At 43.1% G+C, this 27338-nt stretch overlaps 2 protein-coding genes across 4 annotated transcripts; one reads left to right on the top strand and one right to left on the bottom strand.

Moving 5' to 3' along the window:
• Nucleotides 1–6644: 6644 nt before the first annotated feature.
• dph5 (diphthamide biosynthesis 5) lies at nt 6645–17967 on the top strand. Its single transcript, XM_047587584.1, has 7 exons — nt 6645–6935; nt 11708–11832; nt 12873–12981; nt 15819–15939; nt 16571–16610; nt 16684–16796; nt 17464–17967. The coding sequence occupies exons 1-7, from the start codon at nt 6801–6803 to the stop codon at nt 17682–17684; spliced, it is 864 nt and encodes a 287-aa protein (XP_047443540.1). The 5' UTR covers nt 6645–6800; the 3' UTR covers nt 17685–17967.
• Nucleotides 17968–18337: 370 nt separating this feature from the next.
• slc30a7 (solute carrier family 30 member 7) lies at nt 18338–26774 on the bottom strand. 3 transcript variants are annotated; one of them, XM_047587581.1, is made up of 11 exons: nt 26597–26771; nt 25716–25817; nt 24529–24642; nt 24335–24422; nt 23575–23704; nt 23192–23392; nt 23060–23110; nt 21789–21924; nt 19215–19305; nt 18877–19026; nt 18338–18771 (listed from the first exon to the last, which is right to left on the bottom strand). In XM_047587581.1, exons 1-11 carry the CDS (start codon nt 26674–26676, stop codon nt 18724–18726), a joined length of 1191 nt encoding a protein of 396 aa, XP_047443537.1. In that variant the 5' UTR covers nt 26677–26771; the 3' UTR covers nt 18338–18723. The 3 variants fall into 3 exon arrangements, with proteins under 3 accessions (XP_047443537.1, XP_047443539.1, XP_047443536.1); XM_047587583.1 differs by having other exon boundaries at nt 24529–24637; nt 26597–26741; XM_047587580.1 differs by having other exon boundaries at nt 23060–23392; nt 26597–26774.
• Nucleotides 26775–27338: the final 564 nt, after the last annotated feature.

Here is a 27338-nt window from a genome sequence, read left to right as displayed (position 1 = left end):
ACACACAGGGTTTAATGACAGTTATTTAGATGTTTGATCTCTTCATCCATCGACGTTTAAACTGAAACCAGAGGGAAATTTCATGGCATTGTTTCAGTAAATCATGAAAAATAAATGACACATCCAGGGCTGATGAAGTATTTTGTTTTTGTTTTTTTACCAAAGAGGAACTCGCTGATGCCAGCCTGCAGAGGTGCATTGTGGGATCAGCTGTTTGCGGGATGTGTCTGGGCTGCGACCTCACTTCCTGACCGGGCGGCTCCATTGTTTCAGAGCTGGAGGTAACAAAGGGGTCGAGGTCACCTGTGAGGTAAACTCTGAATACCTGGAATAGTTTGGAAGATTTTCTGACAAACCGGGAACTCAGAGGAAACTGAAAGTAGTTAAACACCTTCAAATCTGTCCAGTAAATACACACAGCCTGACCAAATAAATAAAATAATAATAATAAAAATAAAATAAAGTCTCCTCCACCTGGATCTGACCGAGCTCATAGTCCAGCGCCTCCTGGTGGATCATTAGTTCAACAGGTTCTTTAAGACCAACTGATGCAACGAGGAGCTTCTCATTTCTCCAACAACCATGTGGAAAGACACAGAAGATGTTAGTCTGGTGGAGGAGATGTTAGTCTGGAGGAGGAGATGTTAGTCTGGTGGAGGAGATGTTAGTCTGGAGGAGGAGGAGATGTTAGTCTGGTGGAGGAGATGATGTTAGTCTGGTGGTGGAGATGTTAGTCTGGTGGAGGAGATGTTAGTCTCTAGGAGAAGATGTTAGTCTGGAGGAGAAGATGTTAGTCTGGTGGAGGAGGAGATGTTAGTCTGGTGGAGGAGATGTTAGTCTGGAGGAGAAGATGTTAGTCTGTTGGAGAAGATGTTAGTCTGGAGGAGAAGATGTTAGTCTGGTGGAGGAGATGTTAGTCTCTAGGAGAAGATGTTAGTCTGGAGGAGAAGATGTTAGTCTGGTGGAGGAGGAGATGTTAGTCTGGTGGAGATGTTAGTCTGGAGGAGATGTTGTTCCTGGTGGAGAAGATGTTAGTCTGGTGGAGAAGATGTTGGTCTGGTGGAGAAGATGTTAGTCTGGTGGAGGAGATGTTAGTCTGGTGGAGGAGATGTTAGTCTGGTGGAGGAGATGTTAGTCTGGTGGAGGAGATGTTAGTCTGATGGTGGAGAAGATGTTAGTCTGGAGGAAAAGGGTCAAATCAAACATCTAGAAACTACTAAAACTGGCTTAAGACCTTTATTCCCTACTGGAAGGATCGTGGAGAACCATGTTCTACCAGGAAGAAATAAATCCTGATCGATGGAGAAACGTTTGGAAGAAAAGCAGCAGTAGAACTCAGGGCTGTGTTTAATAGTGGAAGGAAGAACATTTCACACCATGGACAATGTGAAGGGAACTCAAGGGACTGAACAGAAAACCACTGATCAGGGAGGACAACCGGGAAAAAAGGCTCCAGTCTGACAGGGAGCAGCACAAAGACTCTGGAGACATGGGGGGAGGTCATGAGGTCTGAGGAGTCCAGACCTGGACCCAGAGAGAATGTTTGGGACGAGCTGGAGACTCAGACTCTGACATCATCAACACAAGATCTGAACTAAAAACACTGGATGGAAGAAACATGGAGACACTGGAGAAGCTTCTTATTGAACCAATGGAGTCAAAGCTGGAGGAGCTCCGCCCACAGACTAGAGGGGAGGAGCTAAACTCACAGACTAGAGGGGAGGAGCTAAACTCACAGACTAGAGGGGAGGAGCTCCGCCCACAGACCTGGGGGTTGGGGGGTAATTTGTGGTCAGGTGGTGTTTCTGTCCTTCCAGGATGGTGCTGGCTGAGGCTGATCTATGATAATATACTGGGACCATGATGGGGGGGGTGTGTGGTGTGGGGGGGGGGGGGGGGGGGGGGGGGTCCATGTTGGGTTCATACCGTCGGTTTCCAGTTTGCTGTAAAATGGAGACGAGATGAACAGAACGTGTGGAGAGGAGAGGGGGATGATGGGGGAGGGACGGGGGAGGAGGTGATGGGGTCCCCCCGGTAACAAAGGCCTCTTTCCTCGGAGCTGCATAGCTGGGCGTCACCATGGCGACGGCCGGAGGGAAGCGAGGGGGGAACCGAGCACCAGAACAAGAAACTGAAACGGAGGCACAGAGGAAAAAAAGTTCAGTTCTTCAGATTTTAAAGTTTCATGTGAAATGAAGCAGATCAGAACATCTGGTCCCAAGATCTGGACCAAAGACGCCGGGCGACATTTATTACTACGCATCTACTCTTATAAAGACTTTCAAATCTGATCTAATCTAATCTAATCTAATCTAGTTTAGTCTAGTCTAGTCTAGTCCAATCCAGACTAGCCTAGCATAGCTTAGCCTAGCATAGCCTAATCTAACCTATAGAGTATTTGTAATATAGACATGAAGCAACTAAAGTTGTGTCTTTTAATAAAAACCTTCATCAGTGAATCACTGGGACCAATGAGTTTAAAGTTTTTAACTTTTTTTAAAGTCTGTTTTAGGATTTGTTTATTTTTTGTTTGTGACTGAACTAAAAGAAACTGCAGTTAAAGACCTGAGAGTGATTCTTAACGGAGCATTTGTGTCATCGTCATGATCCGGTTTGATTTGTTCTTGTTCTGAACATGTTCATTGACCCGAGCGGCCGGAGATAAGACTTCATGTGTTCACTAGACACAAAGTCCAGACTCAGTCGACCGACACCAGCTCAGACTCCTCAGGAGCTGGAGTCACTGTGGATGTTTCTCAAAAACAGAGTCTGTGTTTTTTAGACGAGTTTCTCTGGTTCTGGTCCAGAACTGGACCGAGATCATTCAACACATGGAGGTGATAGAAACTGGACGAACGTCGGACTTATTACTGAGACCGTCCAGGTTCTGGGTTCTATGTGGTTCTAGTGGTGAAATGTCACGAATATTGATACCGACGTTGGTATCGATATTAGTGACACAGATCGATACTTCCAGTAGTTTCACTAAAGAGTCGATGTGACTGCGTTTGTCTAAAAGCTGCTGATGATACAAATCAGACTGAAAATGAAACGACAGCAGATTTTAGTGAAAGACATGAAAACTCATGGAAAACAAAACGCAGAGAGGAGGAGGTTTGTTGTCGGTTGCTTCCTAAACTAAACTAAACTAAACGCTGCTTGAACCTTTTATATCTGTTGTTAAGTGATAATTTTGAACACTTTGAAAGAAGCGAAATAAAGGGAGAGATTTAGTTTAATAATTATATTAGACTTAAAGGATCATTTTGTGTCATTTCTGAACAAATTATTGTGATAATCAAGGATTTAAATGATTAATAATAAAAAACACTTAAAGGTCCTGACAGTTCATTCAGATCCAGATTCAGATCGATGATGATTCCACTTGAACATGTTCTACAGAATCACTCTTCAGGGTTGAGTTCTGGTTCTAGTCCTGGTCCCGGTCCCGGTCCCGGTCCTGGTCCTGGTCCCGGTGCCGGTCCCGGTCCTGGTCCTGGTCTCGGTGCCGGTCCTGGTCCTGGTCCTGGTCCTGCTGGCCTCTAACATTCTGCTGCAGTGAGACTTTAACTGCTGAACATCTGCAGCCTGTAATTATGGTTTGGACCGGAAAACATTAGCCAGCTTCTTCCTCACGGACTTCCTGAGAAGGAGAGGGAGGAATGGAGGAGGAGGGGGTGGAAGGTGGGGGGAGGAGGAGGAAAGGGGAGGGAAGGAGAGGGAAGGAGTAGAGGAGGAGCAGGAGAAGGAGGAGGAGGAGGAGAAAAGATGGCGGCTCAGGAAGTTTAACGCTGTGTGTTTTACTATTGTTGTGGGGACTTGGTCTGTGCTAGTCCCTGGTCTTAGTTCTTGGTCTTGGTCTTGGTCTTAGTCCTGGGTCTCTATCCTGGGTGGTGGTGGTGGGGGGGTTTTGGGGGGGGGGGGGGGGGGGGGGGGGGTGTCCTCTTAGCATTCAGCTCATTAGACATGTAAAGCTCCAGAGTTGGAGCCTGAATGAGTTCCCTTTGTCCTGTAATTGGAGATGGTTCTATGGGAGCCACAAAGAGAGCAAGGCCTCCTCACCCTCCTCACCCTCCTCCTCACCCTCCTCACCCTCCTCACCCCTCCTCACCCTCCTCACCCTCCTCCTCACCCTCCTCACCCTCCTCACCCTCCTCACCCCCCTTCTCCAGGATTCATCCCGTCCTCCCACCTCTCCCTCTGTTGTGTAACTTGTTGCATAAAGATTCAGTTTCCAGGAAAAGATCCAATTAAAATTAAATTAGGAAGGAAGGAAGGAAGGAAGGAAGGAAGGAAGGAAGGAAGGAAGGAAGTGACTTCAGCTGATCTGAGGTCAGATTAAACATAAACACTTTTAATCCGTCTCAGACGTTTTATCATTTTAATTCTGTTTCTGTCTGAATCCAGTGAATGAACTTTGACCTCAGATCAGATCTGAGATTCACATGGAAACATCCTGGTTCATCCTTCCTTCCTTCCTTCCTTCCTTCCTTCCTTCCTTCAAAAAACAAAGTCAATAACCAACATTAACATGACGAACAAGGTAAACGTCTTAGTTGAAGTGAAATAACGAAGAGTCTGGAGGGATGAACATGTGTAACATGAGTCTTTGTCTTAGAAACGACGTCAGTCTGAACTTAGAATTAATTAACGATGTGGATGTTTTTAGTAAATGAAAATATGAATGTTCCACAGTAACGAACGTCTGTAAGTGAAAGACGTCCTGAGGATTAAGAATGAACCTGACAGTGAACTGGAAAGAAAGAGTCAGAATCCGGATCTAGATCTGGATCTAGATCTGGATCTGAGGGTGTTCAGACACAATCCAGATCTGGTTTTAGGGTGCACGGTTCTGTCTGACATCAGTGACAGATCCAGATCTTCCTGAGACTGGAACCGCCCCCTTTTAAATCCAGGTCCCAGGGTGAAAAAGAAAAATACGGAGTCCATTTATGTGTGAACAGCCTGATACGAACACGATGACACTCTAATCCTTGACGTCTCATAACGATAACAGCACTAACGATGGACTACAGGCTGGTGCTGGTACTGCATCCGATACTGACCCTCGTTGGTGTCTGGGTCCATAAACTCCACCACTACCACGAGATAAAAAGGATTACAGACGCTAATCTGGACTCTGTGTGTTTGTTTACAGTTTCTCGGCCTCTTCTTCTTCTTTGGGCAGAGTTCTCCAGCAGAAACAGCGCCACCACAGGCCTGGGATGTGGACTACAGCCTCTCTAGATGCGTTTTTGCAACATTTACAGAGAAATACTCGAAAAGACGCCACGGAAAACCGAATCGTTTTCGTGCGTGTGTGGACGTGGCCTGAATCTGGATCCTGGATCTGGATCCGAGGGCCGGAGAGAAAGTGGTTAACGTAGACGGAGCGTCGATTCTCTGGATGACTGGAGCCGAACAAACCCTGAAACACAGCAACAAAAGAGACCACGGCCCCCCCCTCACAATCCTCCCCCATCCTCTCCCAGCCTCCTCCCCCAGGGAAAGAGAGGGGGGGCGTTATGTAACCCACCAGCCATCCAGCCATTAGCTGGTTCCCAGTTCAGATGGTGAAGGGGTGAAGGGGATGGAGGGCGGCGTCACGTGGTCCGAGAGAGGCTTGTTTACCACAACAAGGGACGAACGAGGGAGAAATAGCTTTTTCCCACCAACTCATTCACAACTACTTTCACACGACCGCCGTTGCCATGGAAACCACCGCCCAACCAGAAGGCAGCACAGAGAGATGGAGAGAGTTCACAAATAGAATCACATCAAAGTTTATCCTCTTCACGAAACACCTGAACATTTCTCCTCCTCCACAAAACATCTATTATGAAGTTTAATTCTCATCAAACAAACAAACAAACAAACAAACTGATGTAAAAGTAATTAGATAATCAGAGTCGTGGGTCTCGGTCACTAACTCTGATGATGTGAATGGGAGCAGAGCATGAATGAGCTGAGAACATGAACAGAGACCTAAACATCAGGAAGTGTATAATCAGCACCATTAGATGATGCTAAATGCTTTAATGCAACAGTGAACACAGTCCACGGACTGGATGGAAATATACTGAAAAACATGAAATTAAGAGTCTAGAAGTCGGCTGTATTTGAACTGAGACTGAAGACTAAATTAAACATCTGCAGAACTCAGTACTTGAACTTAAAGGGGTTTTTCTTTTCATCAGTCTGAATTTAAAGCTTCATGTTTACCAAGAAACTGAATTAAATGGTGAATTCATCCTCACAGATCCACAAAGACCATTTATATTTAATTCCATGGAAGATTACGACTCTGTTTAAATATTATGTATTTTTATTTACATATATAGATTTCAAGAAATTCAAAATATTCTGTCTTAACTAATATATTTAAAGTCTGATTAAAATCCACCTGTTCAATATAGAGTATGTGAAATCTGTGGGGAATTCCTTTATTATATTTGCGCCGAATTAATAATTTGTTCATGTTAACGCAGAAAAAATGCATGAGTCACGTTTTATTTTCAAAATATTTGGATTATTTGAAAGGATTTTTTTTAAATATGCAGATTTGTCAATGGGGTCTGGCGGCACGTCTGTCTCCCGGAGAAAAGAACGTATCGCGGTTGTGGCTGTCGTAAGTGTAAACATTTTACGGCAGGTCGTATTCCAGTCTGTGCTGGGGGAGCACACGTGAAGGAAGGAAAACTGTGTTTTTACCTGTGTTTAGCTTCATGTCGTGAGGTTTTTAGTTTGTTTAGTTTTCCTCAGTGTGACACCGACTCTGTGTGGAGGCCGAGGCCGGGAAGATGCTGTATCTGATCGGCCTGGGACTCGGAGACGCCGCCGATATCACGGTGAAGGGTCTGGAGGCGGTGAAGCGCTGCTCCAGGGTTTATCTGGAGGCCTACACCTCCATCCTGACCGTGGGCAAAGAAGCCCTGGTGAGTCCGGACTAAAATATATATATATATATATAAAAACAATCTGAAACTAAAATAATAATAATAATAAAAAAATCTAAACATACATACGATAAAACATCCTATATGGACCCAAACACACAGGATATGGATTCGTGTTGAATGCATGAGTCAGTAAATTAGTTGTATTCATTTCATTTCTTTCTTGGCGATCATATTCAGTAGCTTTAACACTTATAATGTGTTTAACACTTATAATGTGTTTAACACTTATAATGTGTTAACGCTGTCCACGTCTCTTGTGTTAGCAGGTCAAAAGTGATACATGACTCAATTCAGCCCAAACAAACAAAAAAAGAGCAATGGTCATTATTCAGTGTTGTTTTTCACTTCATATCTAACTTGTTATCAGAATCGGAAAATACTTTATTGCCAAGAATGTTTGTACATACAGAGAAGTTACCTCGATGTTTGTTGCATAAAAAAACGTACACACACACAATATACAAAAATATATATACATTGTAAATACAACATTAAGAACATGCATTGCATTCATATGTTATTGTTTGGCCCAATAGACCTGTTATCTTTGAATACGCCACTCGTTTCCAACTTAAAATAGTGTAAATTGAGCCAAATTTGATTGACAGAGCATTCTGAAACTATTTCTGACGTTCTTGGTGTGTCATATTTGACCCACAGCACCACAGACCTCAGAATTTACTAAAATGGTGAACAATTGTTTTGTTGTGTTAAAATATCTGTTCTTGAGGATGTCACGAAGCCACGCCCCCATAAAAAACAGGTAAAATGTAATTTGACCCTAACACAATCTCAGATTTAAAATCTATCTATCTATCTATCTATCTATCTATCTATCTATCTATCTATCTATCTAAGGGTTAAAGATGTGAGGAACTGAAACCCATTAAACGTAAATGACTTTAGTTTCCATGGTAACGCTGCCACCGCCTCCCGTTGCTAACTGGACTGAAACCTGTTTTCACAAAGTCAGTAAAACTGACATTTAAATAAAATAAAAATGTAATGTATGTATACACACACGCACACACACATGTATATATATATAGTGTTGTTGGTTTGATTGTAAAATAATATCATAACAGTATAAGCTTTAATTTTAGAAGAATGTTTCGTTAGCTTCTTTAGCAATGTGCAATTGGCAGATTTAACTGATATTTTATTAATGTTTAATGTTTTATTATTTTTAGATTTTCTTATTGGGTGTGTGTTGAACACTTTTGCAAAGTTTTGTTTTAAGCAATATTACCTGAGAGGGTTTGCTTAACGTCATTTGAGCACGACGGTGATGTGGTTCGCAAGCATCACCGAATCAAGAATCAAGAATCAAGAATCAAGAATCTTTATTGTCATTATGCAAGGCACAACGAAATTCTGTTCAGCAGCTCTTGGTATAAATGTACAGACCTGAGATATATAAATAATATAAATATAGAATAGGAAATATAAAATAGAATAACAAGTTAAAATAAAAAAAAAAAAAAATAGAATTTAAGAATAAAATAAGATGAGATGAGAGGTAGTAGTGCAATCAAGCATATTTAAAGTGACCAGTATGAATATTGCATGTATAGCAGCATGTTTAGACAAGGTGCAGTGCAGTATCAGAGTCTATCTGGCATCTGCAGGGGTTTAATACTCAGTCTCTGGATGGGGGGGTATGTGAGGAGATGGGGTGATGGATTTCACAGCTCTGGGGAAGAAGCTGTGTCTCAGTCTGTTTGTGTTGGTCTTTATATTCCTGAACCTCTTCCTGGAGGGAAGAGGCACAAACAGTTCGTGGCCTGGGTGGGTGGGGTCTGCAGCTATACGGCCAGCCCTCTTTTGGACCCGGCTGTCATATATTGAGTCCAGGTGTGGGAGAGGACTCCCAACAATCCCCTGTGCGGTTTTCACCACCCGGGCCAAGTCCTTCCTGTCCTGTACAGTGCAGCTCCCATACCACACTGTTGCACTCAGACAGAGGATGCTCTCTATTGTGGCTCTGTAGAAGTTTGTCAGAAGCTGAGAGGAGAGTCCAGTCCTTTTCAGCTTCCTGAGGAAGAAGAGCCTTTGTTGGGCCTTCTTCACCAGGTGAGATGTATGCGTGGACCAAGTGAGGTCAGATGTGATGTGGATGCCAAGGAACTTGATGTTGTCCACCCGCTCCACCTCCTCCCCATGAATGAGGAGAGGGGTGTGTTCCTTCCTCCTGGATCTCCTGAAGTCCACGATGATCTCCTTAGTCTTGCTGGTGTTCAGGACAAGGTTGTTGTCTGAACACCATCCTGTCAGGTGCTGGATCTCCTCTCTGTAGTGAGTCTCGTCGTTGTCCGATATGAGACCCACTACGGTGGTGTCATCTGCAAACTTCACAACCATGTTTGTGGGGTGAACGGCAGTGCAGTCATGTGTGAAGAGGGTGAAGAGGGCCGGGCTGAGCACACATCCCTGCGGTGTCCCTGTGCTCAGGACCAGTGTAGATGATGTACGGTCCCCAATTCTCACCACTTGTGGCCTGTGGGTGAGAAAGTCTCCAATCCATGAGCACAGAGAGGCAGACAGTCCAAGGTTGTGGAGTTTCAGCGTCAGCTTGTCTGGGATCACAGTGTTGAAAGCTGAGCTGAAATCCACAAATAACATCCTGACGTAGGTGTTAGGATGCTCCAGGTGAGTCAGGGCCGTGTGCAGTGCTAATGAGACTGCGTCCTCTGTCGATCGGTTCTCCCTGTAGGCGAACTGATGTCTGTCCAGAGTAGCAGCGATAACGTCCTTGATGTGACTTAAGACCATCCTCTCAAAGCACTTCATGATTACCGGTGTTAAAGCAACAGGACGATAATCGTTGAGGCAGGTGACAGCGGATTTTTTTGGCACCGGCACAATGATGGAGGACTTGAGGCAGACAGGAACTGAAGCGAGCTGCAGGGACAGGTTGAAAATGTCCAGGAAGACTCCAGCTAGCTGATGGGCACACAGCTTTAGGACCCGACCTGACACCTTATCTGGTCCTGCAGCTTTGCTGATGTTGATCCTCCTCAGCGTGGCGCTGACCTGGTGTTGCTGCAGGACGAGGGGCTGGGGCTGCTCCTCTGGCTGTGGAGGTTGGACAGTCTCTCTGCTGCCAGGTGTGTCGAAGCGTGCAAAGAAACTGTTTAAAGTGTCAGGCAGAAGGGGGTCGTGGTTGAACTGCTGGTTGCTGTTCCTGTAGTCTGTTATGGTTCTGATGCCTCTCCACATTTCACGCGGGTTGTTGTCGGTGAAGTGCTCCTCGATGCGCTGTTTGTATCTGTGTTTGGCCTGCTGGATGCCCTTCTTCAGCTCCCTCCGGGCCCTGCTATAGGCCAGCCTGTCACCTGACCTGTAGGCTGCGTCTCTAGCTTTGAGTAGAGACCGCACTGTGCTGTCACACCATGGTTTCTGGTTGGGAAACACCTTGATGGACTTTGTGGGTAGGACAGCATCAGTGCAGAACTGCACATAGTCCAGGACGGATGATGTCCTGGACTATGTGCAGTTCTGCACTGATGCTGTCCTACCCACAAAGTCCATCAAGACTTTGTGGGTAGGACAGCATCAGTGCAGCGCTCAAATTACGTTTAAGCACATCCTCTCGGGTAATATTGCGATTGTACAACAATTACCAACAAAATAAACCGAAATTAACAACAAACCGACCGATTTTGTAGCGTATTTTTCAGCCGTTTCCTGCTCCGGCTCTGACAGTTACCGCGTTGCCATGGAGACGGAGACAGTGTCACAGACTTGGCGGAGCGATATTTTTAGTGATGAGTCAGCCGCGCTGTAACGTTGCACGTTCTAAATGTCTCATTGACCAATCAGATTGCTCGGTCGGAACTACTTGTTGTATAATTTTTAGCATCTTAGCAGCGAGATCATGTAGGTATTTGAATAGTTTTAGCAGTTTATAGCCACTTTTTGTGATGTTTTAACGTGTTAGATACATGTTTTGAGCTATTCTAGCAGCATTTAGTAGCTTTAGAAGTAGGTAGCCGCTTTTTGTGATGTTTTAATAGTTGTAACATATTTTATTAATGTTTTATTAGCTTGTTGTTGTTAGCCGTTGTAGCAGGATATTAGCAGCTGTATTAGCATCATCGGAGCGTTATGTTGTGTGTGTAGTGTAGTATAGAGTAATATTTGATCAGTTTTGTCAGATATTTTTGTAAACTTGTAGCTTTGTTTTTAGAGATATTTTATCAGAGTTTTAGAAGCATTCATTTTTTTTAGTAATGTTTTAGTTTCCTTGGGACTTTAACAGTTTGGATGCGCGTTCCCAGTTTTAACCACTTGGCGTTTGTAGTTTTAGCATCTTTATATAGTTTTGGTAGTTTATTAGCCACTGTAGTAATGTGTTAGTGGTTTTAAAAGTACTGTGAGAGCTTCTTTGGCAGCTTTGTTATCAGGGTTTTAAAAAGTCTCAAGTCTAAAATTTGATGATCCCATTTTAAGACCTTAAAAAGTCTTAAGCATATTTTGCATTGTAGGTTTTAGATCACATTTAGTCTTAAATTCGCTTCATTAGCCTATTATGATTCTGTTCATCATTAGTTCCTCATTAGTTTTGTTGTTGTGAAAGTAATTCTGTGATTTTCCTAATTTTCGTGCAGGTGTAAAAATTGAACCCGTAATGGTGTAAAAAAGTCTTAAATTTCTCGTGCTGAAACCTGCAGAGACCCTGTGTTGTGCTTTTGCGTGTGACGCTCCGACAGCGAGTGAATGATCCTAACATCGTGCCCACTCTTTAGGAGGAATACTATGGGAAGCAGCTGATCCTGGCTGACAGAGATCTGGTCGAACAAGGAGCCGACGAGATCCTGAAGGACGCAGATGTGACTGATGTGGCGTTCCTGGTGGTGGGCGACCCGTTCGGGTGAGTTGTCGTCATCATTGTCCACATATCAGGACGGTTTGCTGAGTCGGCCGACCACGGAGCAGCTTGGCCTTCGCTTCCCCAGATTCCTGTCAGAGTTAATAACAGAGCAGCTCTCTCCGCTGCCAGCTCTGTCCATTTTATTCATGTTGGTTTTCCCCCAAAGACGAGCTGCTTCTCTTTGTCCCAGCGGCTCTTAAACATTTACGTCACTCTGAGGTTTGACCCAGCACTGAACCACAATAATCTGAGGAAAACGTCAAGATGTTCCTCAATTTTACTGGCTACTTCACTGCCTGTGGGACATTCCAGCATCTGTGGCTTAAAAATACTTTGAAAAAAAATCTTGGTATTTCTTACACACTTTTTATAAGTTAAGTTAAAACAGTATGTGTAACTTTTAAAACAAAGTTTGGGAAAGAGTTTGCACCATCTCCTTTCATTGGTCTCTTGATGTAACTCCCATAATGAGACGCTTGAGAGAACTTTTAGAGAATAATTTAAATAAGATCTATTTTCTTCTTTAAATTTGTGTGAGTGTTTTATGACTTGCGTCTCATAATTTCACAGCTCAGTCCTTTATACTAAACTATTTGTGTTAACTGAATAAAAACTAACAAAACAAACAGGAAGTTTCATAGTTTGAGTCAAGGAGACAAAGGGAAAAATGCTCCTTTACATTTAAATTAGAGAAAAGAAATAAATTGTGACATTTATGCAAAAGCTTTAATAAAAAAGTTTTAATGTTTTAGTTGTAATTAACTAATTAACATGAATATATTTAGTAAATGTTAGAGTTGCGGTGAGGAAAAAGCCATAAACATGAAACTGTTGCTGAACATAATAGATCTTTCTGTACCAACTCATCCGTGTCATCTCAGCGTCACGGTAAATAAAGTCGTATCTTAGAGTTAATTAGTAAATTGATGCTATTTAATACAGTTGTGACATGTGGTGAGTTCAGTGTCTGTTTCTTGCTGGACTGTTTTTATTCCTGTGTTGTTTGAAATGATTGACGTCGTGAACGTTTCGTCCTGCAGAGCCACCACCCACAGCGACCTGGTCCTGAGAGCAGTGCATGCTGGGATACCGTACAGAGTCATCCACAACGCGTCCATCATGAACGCTGTGGGCTGCTGTGGTCTGCAGGTAAATGTTTCATCCTTTATCTCGGCTGAAGTCAAACCTCCATCGCATGATCCCGTCTCATACTCAGAATGTTTTACAACCTGCTCATTTTCTGGAAACACTGAACTAAAAACCTACAGAACAACTTCAGAAACTTTAATCACCATCAAGGTGTTTCCAGTTAAAACACATTCATTCCACCAAATACCTTTTATTGTTTTCTGAGCTGGAAAAGTATTATTGGAGAAAGTTTGTCAAAAACTACTCAAAAAAATTATTATAAATAATAATAAAGTTTATTTATAGAGCACAATTCATACATGAAATGCAACATAAAGTGTTGAACAGAAAGACAATCTAGACATTTGTTATAAATAAAAACAAGAGAAAACATGTCTATAAAATCAAAGAAATGTAACCTGTGAACATGTGAAGCCCTCTTTAAGTTTCTTCTGCTGAAACGTTATTTGTTTATTTTGTTCTTTGGCCACGTTTCAGAGAAGATGAATGATAACACTCTAAACTCTTTTCTTTCCTTTCACTCATTGTTAGTGGTTGGATGAAGCCATTTATTATCAAGCAACTGTATTTACTCTTTATAAATTATAATGACAACAGAAACCACCCAGATCATCAGTGGTTTCCTTGGCCCGGTTCTTAAGACCATGTCTTCCCTCCTTTCCCGTAGCCGTGGACGAGGCTCTTTATTTCCTCCGATGGTGGAGCTGCTCGTTCTTCTTGGCTAAAAACCTCCGGTTCCTGTAAATTCTTGGGCCGTGTTGCATGAACTGCAGGTTTTGAGGAGTCAGGAGACTAAGACGGTCTCTCCAGAACCTGTAGCCAGGGACCGGTCCACTTGGCCTTATGTTCTGGATCGTTGTCCAACTTCGTCCTATTTGCAGCTTCCAGGCTGATGAGAGCAAACGTTCCTCTGGTATTTGTTTCTGATAACGTGCTGCGTTCATCTTACCATCAGTTCTGACCCAGTTTCCTGTGTCTCTGTAGCTTAAACATCCACAGTAGGAAGGTTTAACCTTTCATCACAGGCCTGGTTGACTCCTCTCCACATGGAACCTTTATGGTTTTGGCCAAAACGTTCCAATCTTGGTCTCATTGCTGCTAATGACTCGGTTGCAGAGGTTTTGAGGCTCGTCTCTGTGCTGGTTGTTGTATTGGAAGCAGGAGCTTTGAGGCATTCGTGTAGTAATGACTTTCTCCTGTTGACTCGACCACAAGCTCATTTCTCTTAAACTGCCTCTTATCTGGAAACGGCCGCGCCACATTTTTCATCCCAAACACTTTTCCTGGCAGCTGTGGCTGGATTTTTGTTGGTCTACCTGAACGTGGTTTGGTTTCAGCAGAGTCCAAATCACATCAACCGTTTTAAGACGAGTCTCTGTTTCTAAACTTCAGCCCATAGATCAGTTTTAACTCGTGTTTCTAGACCAAGTAAAACTAGACTGGTTCCAAATAACTGAGGCTTTTTCCTGAATATTGTCGTCATGTTTGGTTCATGGAGGAAAACGCTAACAAGAGGAGAGAGCTAGCAAGAGGAGAGAGCTAGCAGGAGGAGAGAGCTAGCTAGAGCTAGCAGAGGAGAGAGCTAGCAGGAGGAGAGAGCTAGCAGGAGGAGAGAGCTAGCAGGAGGAGAGAGCTAGCCAGAGGGAGAGCTAGCAGGAGGAGAGAGCTAGCAGGAGGAGGGAGCTAGCAGGAGGAGAGAGCTAGCAGGAGGAGGGAGCTAGCCGGAGGAGAGAGCTAGCAAGAGGAGAGAGTAGGCAGGAGGAGAGAGCTAGGAGGAGAGAGCTAGCAGGAGGAGAGAGCTAGCAGGAGGAGGGAGCTAGCAGGAGGAGAGAGCTAGCAGGAGGAGAGAGCTAGCAGGAGGAGAGAGCTAGCAGGAGGAGAGAGCTAGCAGGAGGAGAGAGCTAACCGGCTACACATGATAGAAATAAACACCTGATAGTTGTGGACATGGTGCTAAATAGTTTTAATGGAAATAGTTGTAAATAACTGAATGTGTTGATCAGCTGTAGAAATGTCCAGGTGAGATTTACATTCTGATGCTAAATGAGACGTAAGAGTCCGACAGAAACTCAGGAATTCACTGATTACAAGCAAACACATCACATCTTAAAGAATCACACGTTGTGTCATCGAATGGAAACTTCTGAACACAACTGTGTCGTGTTGTTTCTGCTGCTGTGTCTGTCATGTGTTTGCACCACGTGTTCATTCATTTGTTTATTTGGTGCCTTCACCCAACAAACAAACAAACAAACAAATAAATAAATAAATAAAACCATTAATCCGGGTCACGGCTGTGACAGTGAACGCACCACATTAAAGTGACTCCATCAATAACTGAGCTGTGACAGCAGCCAATCAGAGAGCAGGACCCAGCTGCACACACTCACACAGATTAGCATTAATGCTAACGGTATTGCTCCTCTGGGGGGTCGTTAATATGCTAATGAGGGGGGCGGAGTATGCTAATGAGCCCCATGCTGTCAGAGCGACGTTATTTCTGGTGTTATTTCTTTTTATTTTGTTCTTACGGTTTAACACCGGAGCAGGACAGTGTTTTACTGCACAAATCTCTTAAACTACTAAGAAAACACTTTACAAAACTACCAGAAAATCTGTCGTTTTGAGGATTTTAACCGTTTATTTTCCATCAAACCAGTGCTGAGAGGCTGGAGCAAATCAAAGGGTTGTTACTTTGTTTTTGTGCTTGTGTTATAGTGGATATTTTAAAGTGTGTTTGCTATTTATTTCCTTTATTGTACCAATTCTACCAATACTTTATATCTAGTATTTTACTGTTCATATCTGCTGAGTGTTTTCTGTCTTAATCTTTTCAGCTGTATAATTTCGGGGAGACGGTGTCGTTGGTTTTCTGGACGGAGACGTGGAAACCTGAGAGCTTCTACGACAAAATCTGTAAAAACAGACGAGCTGGACTTCACACACTCTGTCTACTGGGTGAGACGCACAATGAAATAAAAATAATAGTCACCAGGTGTTTGTTTAACCCCCCACCGCCCGGGCCACCATCAATCACCCTGGAGACCCTGAAGGCACCACCCCCCCCTTAAAGCCGAGGGTCCGGAGGGAGGACGACCTGCTGGCGTTAATATTCATCAGGAATCAGAGACGCTCGTTCATCATCCGTCCTCTGACACGCTCATAAAAACACCCGACGTCCTGCTCACATGTTTTATTCATCCAATAATAATTAACTTTATCGAGACTCCGTGATGAAACAGTTTACGCTCAGCACTGTCTGTGGTTAGTTCACAGTCTGGGAGAACAGCGGGACATTTGGCCGCTGGGTCCCTGGAGGTTAAAGTTAGCTTGGAGGTGAGGAATCAAACAGATCCTCACATTTAGCTCCTGAATGATCAGAGTCACATCCACAGACTGAATCCTAGAATCTGATCTATGAGACTGAAGAGAAATAAATAGCAGATCTACTTTAAAACCATTGTTGCTCTTCATCCATGTGGTATTAACCAGGTAAAATGATTCCTGCTCCATCCAATCATTCAGTGTTTGGAGAATCTCTCTCCTGCTGTTAACCAGTGTTTTCTTTTCTTCCTGTTTCTTTTCACAGACATTAAAGTCAAAGAACAAACCGTGGAAAACATGATGAGGTTCGTCGAGTCGTTTCTGTAACTTCATCAACAAACCGTCACGTCTTTAAACCTGAAACCCGTTTGTTTCCAGGGGGAAGAAGATCTACGAGCCGCCGCGCTTCATGACCGTGGGCCAGGCTGCAGATCAGCTGATCCAGATCATCCGGAGGCGGCGGGAGGAGGGGGAGGAGGGGGAGGAGGGGGGTGAGTCTGGGATCTGATCCATTAACCTGATTAGTTTAACATTTAAGAGTTAGGCTGAAAAAATAAAAGTCAGAGAATTATTTCTGAGGAGATAAACTAGTTTTTATAGAATTTATAGAAGAAATTCTTGGTGTTTTTTACGATTAAATTCTATGTGAGAATTTTATGACTTATTTATGTCCTTTAGTCCTTTATGCTAAACTAGTCGGGTTAATTGAATAAAAAGTAATCACCAAAAAATGTCATAGTTTGAGTCAAGGAGACAAAGGGAATCCGGCTACTTCATAATTATATTTTTAAAAAAAAATTAAAAAAAATTGACCTTTTTCCCCAAAAAAGTGAGTGAATTTCTGCAAAATGTTTTAATATTTTACATATTTCAGTATAAATAAGAAAAAGCCATAAACTCTTAATAAAAAGTTGTGACATTTACTGGAATTATTTTTAATATTTTGAGGATTATGTTTAGATTAAAACGATCAAATTTTGAGGTGAATTTATTTATTTAATAATTTTTACCAGAATGAGATTTTGTCACTTTGTTATTGTTTCTAGTTTTAAGGATTAAAGGAAGTTAAATCAGCTGTTCAGAAATAAACAGGCCCCTCCCACTCTGCCGTAAAGACCCAATCAGCTGTTGACAGCCCGGTGTCTCCGCCCCCTTCAGGTCTGACCGAGGACACGGTTTGCGTGGGCGTGGCCCGGCTCGGCTCCGAGGACCAGAGGATCCGGGCGGGGACGTTGAGTCAGCTGGTGTCATGTGACCTGGGCGGGCCACTCCATTCGCTGGTCGTGACGGGTCGGCTCCACCCACTGGAGCTGGAGATGCTGCGCGTCAACGCGGAACCGGAAGCTCTGCGACACCTCGAACAGGAAGCTGGAAACTAGGAGCGGGTCCCAATTAAAAAATAATTATCTCACTAATCTTTTTTTATTATTTAAATGGACTGAATCAAATAACGGACACAGACGTGAACATTGTGAACTCATGCTCTTTTAATGTTTAAATGGAAAAATGCATTTGATTCCATTTCAATTCAAAACAGTAGAAGAAGAAATGGAAAATATCCCCCAAACAACTCAACATAAAGTGCTTCTTCTTTCTTTCTCTGGTGAAACAACCAGAAATATAAACGGTTGTTTGATGGGATTAAATCTCTTATTCCGTAAACCTCTCGTTTGTAGATGTATTGTTGTTTTAAGGCTTCATCAGTCCTCAGTCTAATGCACGTCCTCCATGTTGGTAACTGTTCACCGACCTCCGGTCTGTGCATCAGTGTAATCATAAGGAAAGGAACTAGGGAAGGAAAGAATAAATTGTGCACTGACAAACTGCAACTAAATGCGTTGATTTTTTTTGGAATTAATCGTCGACTCGAAACTCAAACACAATCAGACACAGACGCTGTTTCATCGGGACAATGATCCATATATTAATAAAAAAGTTTGGTCCAGTTTAACTTTAATGTTTTGTTGACATTTGCAGATGTGTTTTACATTCACACAGAAACGTAATAAAGATGGAGATGAATCCCAACAGCTCAGAGAAACAATTATTTATTACAGCTAAAAAAAAACGAAAGTAACAAAAAAAAAGATTCAGTCACATGGTTTTTGGCACATGGAATTAAAAAGTGATGTCACACTCACTGTGGACCAATCAGCGGGTCCTAGCAGTGATGTCATCGGTGGTGGGAGGGGCTCAGATTGTCTCTGATATCATGATGAAGGCACTTACCCAGAATGCTTTGCGCCAGTCTAAAAAAAGTGCAGGAGAGAGGGGGGGTAGAAAGGGAGAGGACGCGGGGGTGGGTGGGGCTGTTTGAGTTCATCAGTTCTCCCTGTTTGCCCCCTCCCTTTGCCCCGCCCCCCCCTCAGCAGCAGACTGTGTTGTGATTGGTCCCAGGTGTGGAAGAGGGAGGAGCCTCTACATGGCGGCCGTCTCGATCTGAACGTAAAGTTGTCGAACTCCAGCCTGAGGAGAGAAAACAGAAAGAACCACTGACGAATACTGCAATACCACTACTACCAGTACTACTACCAGTACTACCAGTACTACCGGCGTGGTGCGTTCAGGTACCTGTGTGAAGATGCCGTGTGTCTGGCTGAGGATCCAGCGCGCGTCGGCGTCGGGGGCGACCAGCAGCTTTAAGGTCCCGATGTAAACGTCCGTGCACAGAGTCCAGAAATGAGGCTCCTGGAGGTTGTAAACTCCCTGAAGCTGTTGCACCTGAACACAACACGACAAAGCCACGACGTGGCGTTCAGGGTCACCAAGTAAAATCTACTCATACTGCTACTAATGCTACAAAGGTCTTAGCTGTAGAACAAAATGTTGGGATTACTACGCTGTTAATTAACTGTGAGCTATGTGACGGGGCGGGGCTTATCTGGTGTGGGGGCGTGGCCAGTACTCACCCTCTGGTAGCACTCTGGGAGGGCGTGGTCCAACGAAGGCGGAGTTCTCTGCATCAGGATCCCGATGGATTCCTTCAGTAGCGGCACCACGCTGAGGGTCAGAGGGTCAACATAGTAATACTCATTAAAAATACTACGGTGGTAGTTATACACAATCTACCATTTATGTTTATAAAGAAAAGACAATCTACCAAATATTTAAATGGGGTGAATTTTATTTATTTATATAAAAAAACGTGGTTCGAAATTGATGCAAAGATAAAAAAAAATGCTTTGCACGATAACAAATGTGTTTTCTTGCAAAAAAGGTTTTTGAAAAGTCAAAAGTTCCAGGTAGTTTTAATATTAAATGAAAAAAAAAGTTAAAAACCATTAACTTTAATGAGTAGATTTTAAGATAAAACTATAAAAACGTCATAAACAACATTTATATTGTATAATAAGTTGTAATGTTGTGATTTTAAAACTTTAAAATTTAGCAGTTTTTCTAAATGCAAGAAACCATCTTGTGATTTATTTATTTAGTTTTATTAAGTGTTTCTTTCTAAATCCTCTCGTTGCACATTGATCCTATTTTTAAGGATTTTTTGCTGGAGTTTGGTTTGCGTCGTGTTCTGAATCTCTAATATTTTAGCTTTAGTTTTCCCTCTAAGACTCTGCGATCGCTGCATGTTTCCATCTCGGTGGTGACTCCACTTTCCAGCTGCAGAAACCTGATCCCTGTGGTGGAGCCGAGGCCTCTGGGCTTCACCGCTACAGCTTCTCTCTGCGTCTGCAGCTGGTTTCGCTCTGGGCCGATGAAACCGCACCGGATCACGTCGACTCCATTCATCACCAGCGCTTCTGGGAAATCGACCGACCCGTTTACATCCACGTCCAGGAGACGGCGGCGAGGCAGCGATCGGACTCCGGGACCGGGTCCAGGTCCATACCAGTGGCTTGGCGAAGCTGGAGCCCATTAACTGCTAATTACACATTCTCTGCATTAGTGGGAACTATTTTCCAAAGTGTCCGGTTGATTCGTTTCCTTCCTTCCAGACTCTGGTTCCACTCGTTTTTCCAGCCGAGTTCAAACCGACTCCTCTGGTGATGCGTTCAAAGACCCCGCGGGTTTTAGTCACATGTTCTAGAGGTTATCACGATTATTACAAAGGAACGTTTTTACGTGTCTGCAGTGGCTTTGGGGTTCTGTTCTAGCACCAATCAGGTTCTACGGTTCTTGTAGGAAGTTCTGCCGGTCTAGTCGACCTTACGGAGGAGCGAGGTTCTGGTGATGGGCAGATAAGTTCTAGAAAGGTCTAAAAAGGTTCAGCGATGTCGTATTGAGGTTCTAGTGGGCTGTGGTTCTGTAGATGGTTCTGTGGAGAACGTTTTATCATTACTAGATGATAAAGAGTTCTAAATGTTCTACTGCTCTAGTAAATAAAGTCACTCAGGTTGTGAGGTTCTACACAAGACTGAAGTTAAGGTTCTGCAGTGTCGTACTGAGGTTCTAGTGGGGAGTTATGGTTCAGTAAACCAGGTTCTATGGTTCTTTTAGAAAGGTTCTACTGGTCTAGTTGGCCTCATAGAGTCCCAGTGGTCAGACGAGGTAACAGGATCCTGTTCTGAAAAGGGTTCTAAGGATCTACTGAGCATCACTGTGAACAGATGGATGTTTTGAGGGTTCTTGGGGAACTTGGTCTCAGTGGAAGTTCTAGTTTTTGTTTATGAGGTTCTGGTGGTTGCGTCACCAGAGATGAAAATGTTTTGGTTAAATATGTTCCAGTGGTCAGAACGGGAGGAGCGGGGTTCTGGTGATGGGCAGATAAGTTCTAGAAAGGTCTAAAAAGGTTCAGCGATGTCGTATTGAGGTTCTAGTGGGCTGTGGTTCTGTAGATGGTTCTGTGGAGAACGTTTTATCATTACTAGATGATAAAGAGTTCTAAATGTTCTACTGCTCTAGTAAATAAAGTCACTCAGGTTGTGCGGTTCTACACAAGACTGAAGTTAAGGTTCTGCAGTGTCGTACTGAGGTTCTAGTGGGGAGTTATGGTTCAGTAAACCAGGTTCTACGGTTCTTTTAGAAAAGTTCTACTGGCCTCAGAGTCCCAGTGGTCAGAAGAGGTAACGGGATCCTGTTCTGAAAAGGGTTCTAAGGATCTACTGAGCATCACTGTGAACAGATGGATGTTTTGAGGGTTCTTGGGGAACTTGGTCTCAGTGGAAGTTCTAGTTTTTATTTATGTTGCGTCACCAGAGATGAAAATGTTGTGGTTAAATATGTTCTAGTGGTTATTAAAGCTGCTCGAATGGTTCGTTAAGGAGGTTCTATGGTTCTTTCAGTCGGTTCTAAGTCATTAGAGAAGTTCTGAGACTGTAGAGGTTGTTTAGGACGTTCAGGACGTTCATCCGTCGTCTCTGTGGTTCCTCGGTGAATCTAGTCGGATCCTTCTGGTTCCTGAGGTTCTACGAGGGTCATGTAGGACATTAAACTGTTCTCTTACAGGCCTGTGAGGTTCTACGGGTTCTGAAAGTTTAACGGAGCGTTTAAAGAGGTTCTGGGGGGACGTGTTTTGGAACGTCTCGTCTCACCTGACGCCGATGAGGAGCGCGATGAGCATGGAGCAGATGGGGTCAGCGATCATCAGGTCGTATTTCTGCATCAGGAGCGCGGAGATGATGACGCCGACGCTGCCCAGAGTATCAGCGATGATGTGGAGGAGGACGCCTGGAACCCGGAGAACACAAACACCGTGTTTAACGACTGGAGGAGTCAAACCATTAAACCTTTAATCAGATTAATCAGATTAAATCAGATTAAATCTCCTTCATGTTTAATCTCTATTGAATCGTTTCATTGTTGATGATCAAACAGGAACAAGAGAATAAATCTGCACTGAACGAGTTAAACAGGAACTCAACAACTTTTAGTCTTTTTTTGTCCAACATGTGTCCAAATAACGTGTCCCTGTTGCTACGGAGACAAACTGACTTTTCAAACACATCTTCTGATATTTATCAAATAAAAAATATTAACAAAAATAAAAAATATTAGTGTGATTCATCAGTGAGACTCAGAAACTCTTCCTCCTTTCTCTCCTCATCTGGGAAATGATTTAATGTTTTATTTACAGCCAGAAAATAAAGAGCAGGAAATAAAACATTCATTTAAAGGCCCTTTAATTCAGAAGGAAATTATCTGAGTTGTGGAGTTTATGTGGAAAATTAAACTGTTTTACAAGAAAAGTAATGTGGAGATGGGAGGTTCTTTGGTGGTTGGATGAGTGAGTTAAACTGTGTGTGAGTTAAACTGTGTGTGAGCGCCCCCTGGAGGTTTAATCAAGACATGACAAACAACACAAACTGGAAACTGAAATTAAAAACAAAATGTAGAACTACAGCTTCACCAACATGACGCCTGGATCCGTCTTTTAGTTGATTGGTTAGATTTAATTTAATTATTTTGAAAATTAATTGGAATAAAATGAAGAAATCTGAGGTGATTTATTTTATTACAGTTAATAAAGTTTCTGTGCTGAAGTGAATGAGGAGTTTAATTCTGTAATTCTGGTTTATTGTGATTTATTCTGGTTTATTGTGATTTATTCTGGTTTATTGTGAGTTATTCTGGTTTATTGTGAGTTATTCTGGTTTATTGTGGATTATTGTGGATTATTCTGGTTTATTATGATTTATTCTGGTTCATTGTGATTTATTCTGGTTTATTGTGATTTATTCTGGTTTATTATGATTTATTCTGGTTTAATTGTGTTTTATTATGATTTATTCTGGTTTATTGTGATTTATTGTGTTTTATTCTGGTTTATTATGGTATATTGTGGATTATTGTGGATTATTCTCACCCTGCAGGATCTGTTTGCTGGAGCCTTTTCCCGGCGTGTGCTGCAGCTCATCTGAAAAAATAAAAAACGTGAGACTGAACATTGAGGGAAATAAAATGATCCACGTCTTTAAATCCTGGTTCGTTCTCTTACTGTGACAGTCTGGCTCATCGTGGCTGTGTCCATGTCCTCCGTGACTGTGTCCATGTCCATCGTGTCCTCCGTGACTGTGTCCATGTCCATCGTGTCCTCCGTGACTGTGTCCATGTCCTCCATGTTTGTCCTGGTGTCCTCCTCCGTGACTGTGGCCGTGATTCAAGCTGCCGTTGAACAGAGAGTGACTGTGTCCGTGACCTGAGGCCGGAGACGGAAACTCTTAGAGAACCAGGTTCTAAACAACACAACACTGAGGTTCTGGTCCCGGTTCTACAGAGAACGTTCTACAGAGCTACAACAAGATACCGAGCAGGTTTCACACAGCTGGACGTTCTTGTGAGGTTCTCCGCGTGGGTTCTGAGGTGCTGTGGAGGTTTTACCTTCGTCTCCGTGGGAGTGTCCGTGTCCTCCATGTTGGAAAACAAAGATCCCGACCAGGTTCACCAGGAGACCGGCTACAGAGACGGGAAGGAGACGGTCGTGGTGAACGTCAGGAGGCTCCAGGGCTCTCTGAGACAAAGAGGGACACGTTTAGACCTCGTATCAATGAAACACGGGGTTCTCTATGGACCCAGGTCTCTGTGGACCCAGGTCTCCTATGGACCCAGGTCTCTATTATGGACCCAGGTCTCCTGTGGACCCTGGTCTCCTATGGACCCAGGTCTCCTGTGGACCCTGGTCTCCTATGGACCCAGGTTCTATGGACCCAGGTCTCCTATGGACCCAGGTCTCTATTATGGACCCAGGTCTCCTGTGGACCCTGGTCTCCTATGGACCCAGGTCTCCTGTGGACCCTGGTCTCCTATGGACCCAGGTCTCCTATGGACCCAGGTCTCCTATGGACCCAGGTCTCTGTGGACCCAGGTCTCCTATGGACCCAGGTCTCTGTGGACCCTGGTCTCTATGGACCCAGGTCTCTGTGGACCCTGGTCTCCTATGTGAACGTGTTGTTTATTTACAGATTTACAGGGTGTCTAATCGGTATCAGGCTTCAGGCAAGTTATTAATGTCGGTTCTGACATAAAAACTAAAACCACATCACTGCAGCATGAAAACGTCACGTTCTTCTTCTCCTTCTTCTTGTTTGGAGCTGGAGTCAAAGACACCAAAGAAGAAGAAGAGGAGTCACGTCTGTGTTACCTCGACTCCCTCAGAGAAGATGAAAAAGGCCGTGAAGATGAGGAAGAGTCCGTTGACGAATCCGGCCAGAACCTCAGCTCTCACGTATCTGGACCAGAGAGAGAGAGGAGAGAGGAGAGAGAGGGGGCGATCAAACCCGGGTCGGACCTGAGCAGACCTGGAGGATCTGGAGGATCTGGAGGATCTGGACTCACCCGTAGGAGAAGCTGTCGTTGGACCTCCACCTGGAGATGACGGAGGCGGCCAGACCAGCGAGCAGCGCCGTGCAGTCAAAGAACATGTGGAACGAGTCTGAGATCAGACCTAAACTGGACACGGAGACACAGAGACAGAACATGATCCTGAAACTGGTCTCTGCGGACCCTGGTCTCTGAGGACCCTGGTCTCTATGGACCCTGGTCTCTGTGGACCCTGGTCTCTGAGGACCCAGGTCTCTGAGGACCCAGGTCTCTGTGGACCCTGGTCTCTGTGGACCCAGGTCTCTGTGGACCCTGGTCTCTGAGGACCCTGGTCTCTGCGGACCCTGGTCTCTGTGGACCCTGGTCTCTGAGGACCCTGGTCTCTGAGGACCCAGGTCTCTGTGGACCCTGGTCTCTGTGGACCCTGGTCTCCTATGGACCCTGGTCTCTGAGGACCTGTGGGTTCTAGTGAGCAATGAAGAGGCTGAAGTTCTGAACAGTTGTGGGTTCTAATGCAAAGAGTCGACCTGATTGTGTTTGTCTAAAACAACACAATTAACTTGTAGAAGCTTTAGAAATTTTACAGAAAAGAAAAAACGGTTTGTTGTCTTATACTTCCTGAACTAAACTACATGAAGAAAGATTTTCATATATATATATATTATATATTTGTTGTGAAGTGACAATTTTGTACATTTTATTTAAAAAAAAAAAAGTTTTGTTATTGTTTTGTAGTTTCTTAACACTCTGCCTGAAAAATAATTTGTTTTCATTTATTCTTTGTGTCGTTTCTGACCAAAAACTTTTATTGTGATAATAAAGTATTTCACATTTACTTATTGACTGGATTTAAAAACTTAAAGGTCACGAAAATTCATTAAGAGTCAGAGTCAGATTCAGATTCAGATTCAGACTCAGATTAAATTCAGATTCAGATTCAGACTCAGATACAGATTCAGATACAGATTCAGACTGATGATGCGTCCACCTAAATATGACCAAGTATCGGTATAGGCGATGCTGACCCTGGATTTGCTTGGTATCGGATCGATACCAAACCTAGCGGTATCGCGCACCATCAGCTAACACAGACGTGGCACATCCTGACACACACACACACACACACACACACACTATGACACACTACTACACACTAACAAACACACACACCAGCTGATGCTAACCGCGCTAGCATCGCATACCTGTTACTCCAGATTCCATACGTGAGCTCCACAAACGCAAACGACAGGTTGAGGCAGAGGAAGAAGAACAGATTCCTGGAGGTTTTATCAGCCAGGATGGACCTGGAAATAAACGAATAACAACAAAATAAAACTAATTATTAATAAAGCACTGGAGCCAGAGATAAGTTAGCATCTCCTCCTCGGCTACATTCACACCAGACACTGGTTTTATCTTTTATATCTTTTATATCTTTGATCTGATTCTCTGGAGATTTATAATCATATCAGAGCTCGTCTCTGATTTTAATCCGTGTGAAAAGTCTATGTCTTTAATCACCATAAATGATCTGGACCTTGTTCCTGGTGCCACAGAGGATCTGAGATAAACCTGGTCCAGAGAAAACCGGACTCTCTGGACCAGGTTTAGTTTCATTCTGGTCTTTTTTCTGTCTCTTGTCTCGTCCTGAAGAAGTTAAATGAATCAAAGTGTGGACAGATGTTAAGGAGCAGAGACACGTTCACTCATTCAGAACCAGGATGAAACCATTAACTCCACCATTCATGTGTTCATCTGCTTTAAATACCGACAGGACTTTGGATCAACAGACTCTAATGTGGAGTTTTATTATCCAGGAGAACAAGTAGAAATTTACAAAGGAACTAAAGCTAATGTCACAAAGTGTAAACTACGGATCCTAAATTACATTGAAACACATTTAGTTTGTTTATTATTGTGAATGAAACATGTGAAATAAAGACACAAGGAATCATTTCTGAATTATAGGACGTCCCAGATAAAACTAATCCCGGGAGAATAGCACTAATAGAGAATCAGTTAGCCTCAGTTAGCCCCAGTTAGCTTCAGTTAGCCTCAGTTAGCCACCGTTAGCCGCTGTTACCTGAACCATCCGGAGAGTTTAACCACCAGGTTGAATTTAGTCGGTTTGTACTCGTCGTCTTTAATAGATAGAGGTAACATCTTCACACCGGGACACACTCACACACTCACACACACTACTCGCTACCAGCTAGCTTAGCTACCAGATGCTACCAAACTGTCAACTTCCGGCTGGCGATGTGCGGCTCGATATAGAAATATCGATGCCTGATAGATACCAGCCCTTTATGCTCTGAAATCAATTCTCAAATCAAAATATCAATAGAATAGAATGTATTTTAATAATTAAAACATTTTACACAATCTCAAATATTACCATGAAATATTTGTGGAAAAAAATCTTTTTTTTTTTGTATTTCAGAAGTTGCGGCTGCATTAGACACAAACAAATACAAAAAATATATTTATTTTCTCTATTGTTTATGAGAAAAAAAAACAATAAAACTAAATTCTTGCCAGTTTCAATCAGTCAGTTAAAATAAACCATCACTTCCTGCGTTAAGTTCCTGGTCCCACCACTTTTAAATGTGCTGGTTTTATATAATAATATATAATATTAATATAAATCACTGGAACCAAAATACTCAGAATTACTGAAGTATTTTTATGGAACAAATTAATTTAAAGTTTTTAATTTGTTTAATATTTTATCTGTGACTGAACTAAAAGAAATTACACTTGAAGACCTGAGACTGATTCTTATTGGAATATTTCACAAATGTCAAAATGTGCTACAACTTTTT

This window comes from Mugil cephalus, chromosome 6, assembly GCF_022458985.1.
Source record: "Mugil cephalus isolate CIBA_MC_2020 chromosome 6, CIBA_Mcephalus_1.1, whole genome shotgun sequence".
Classification (NCBI taxonomy): domain Eukaryota; kingdom Metazoa; phylum Chordata; class Actinopteri; order Mugiliformes; family Mugilidae; genus Mugil; species Mugil cephalus.
Note: the sequence above shows the minus strand (reverse complement) of the source record. Positions and strands in the feature narration are given on the sequence as shown.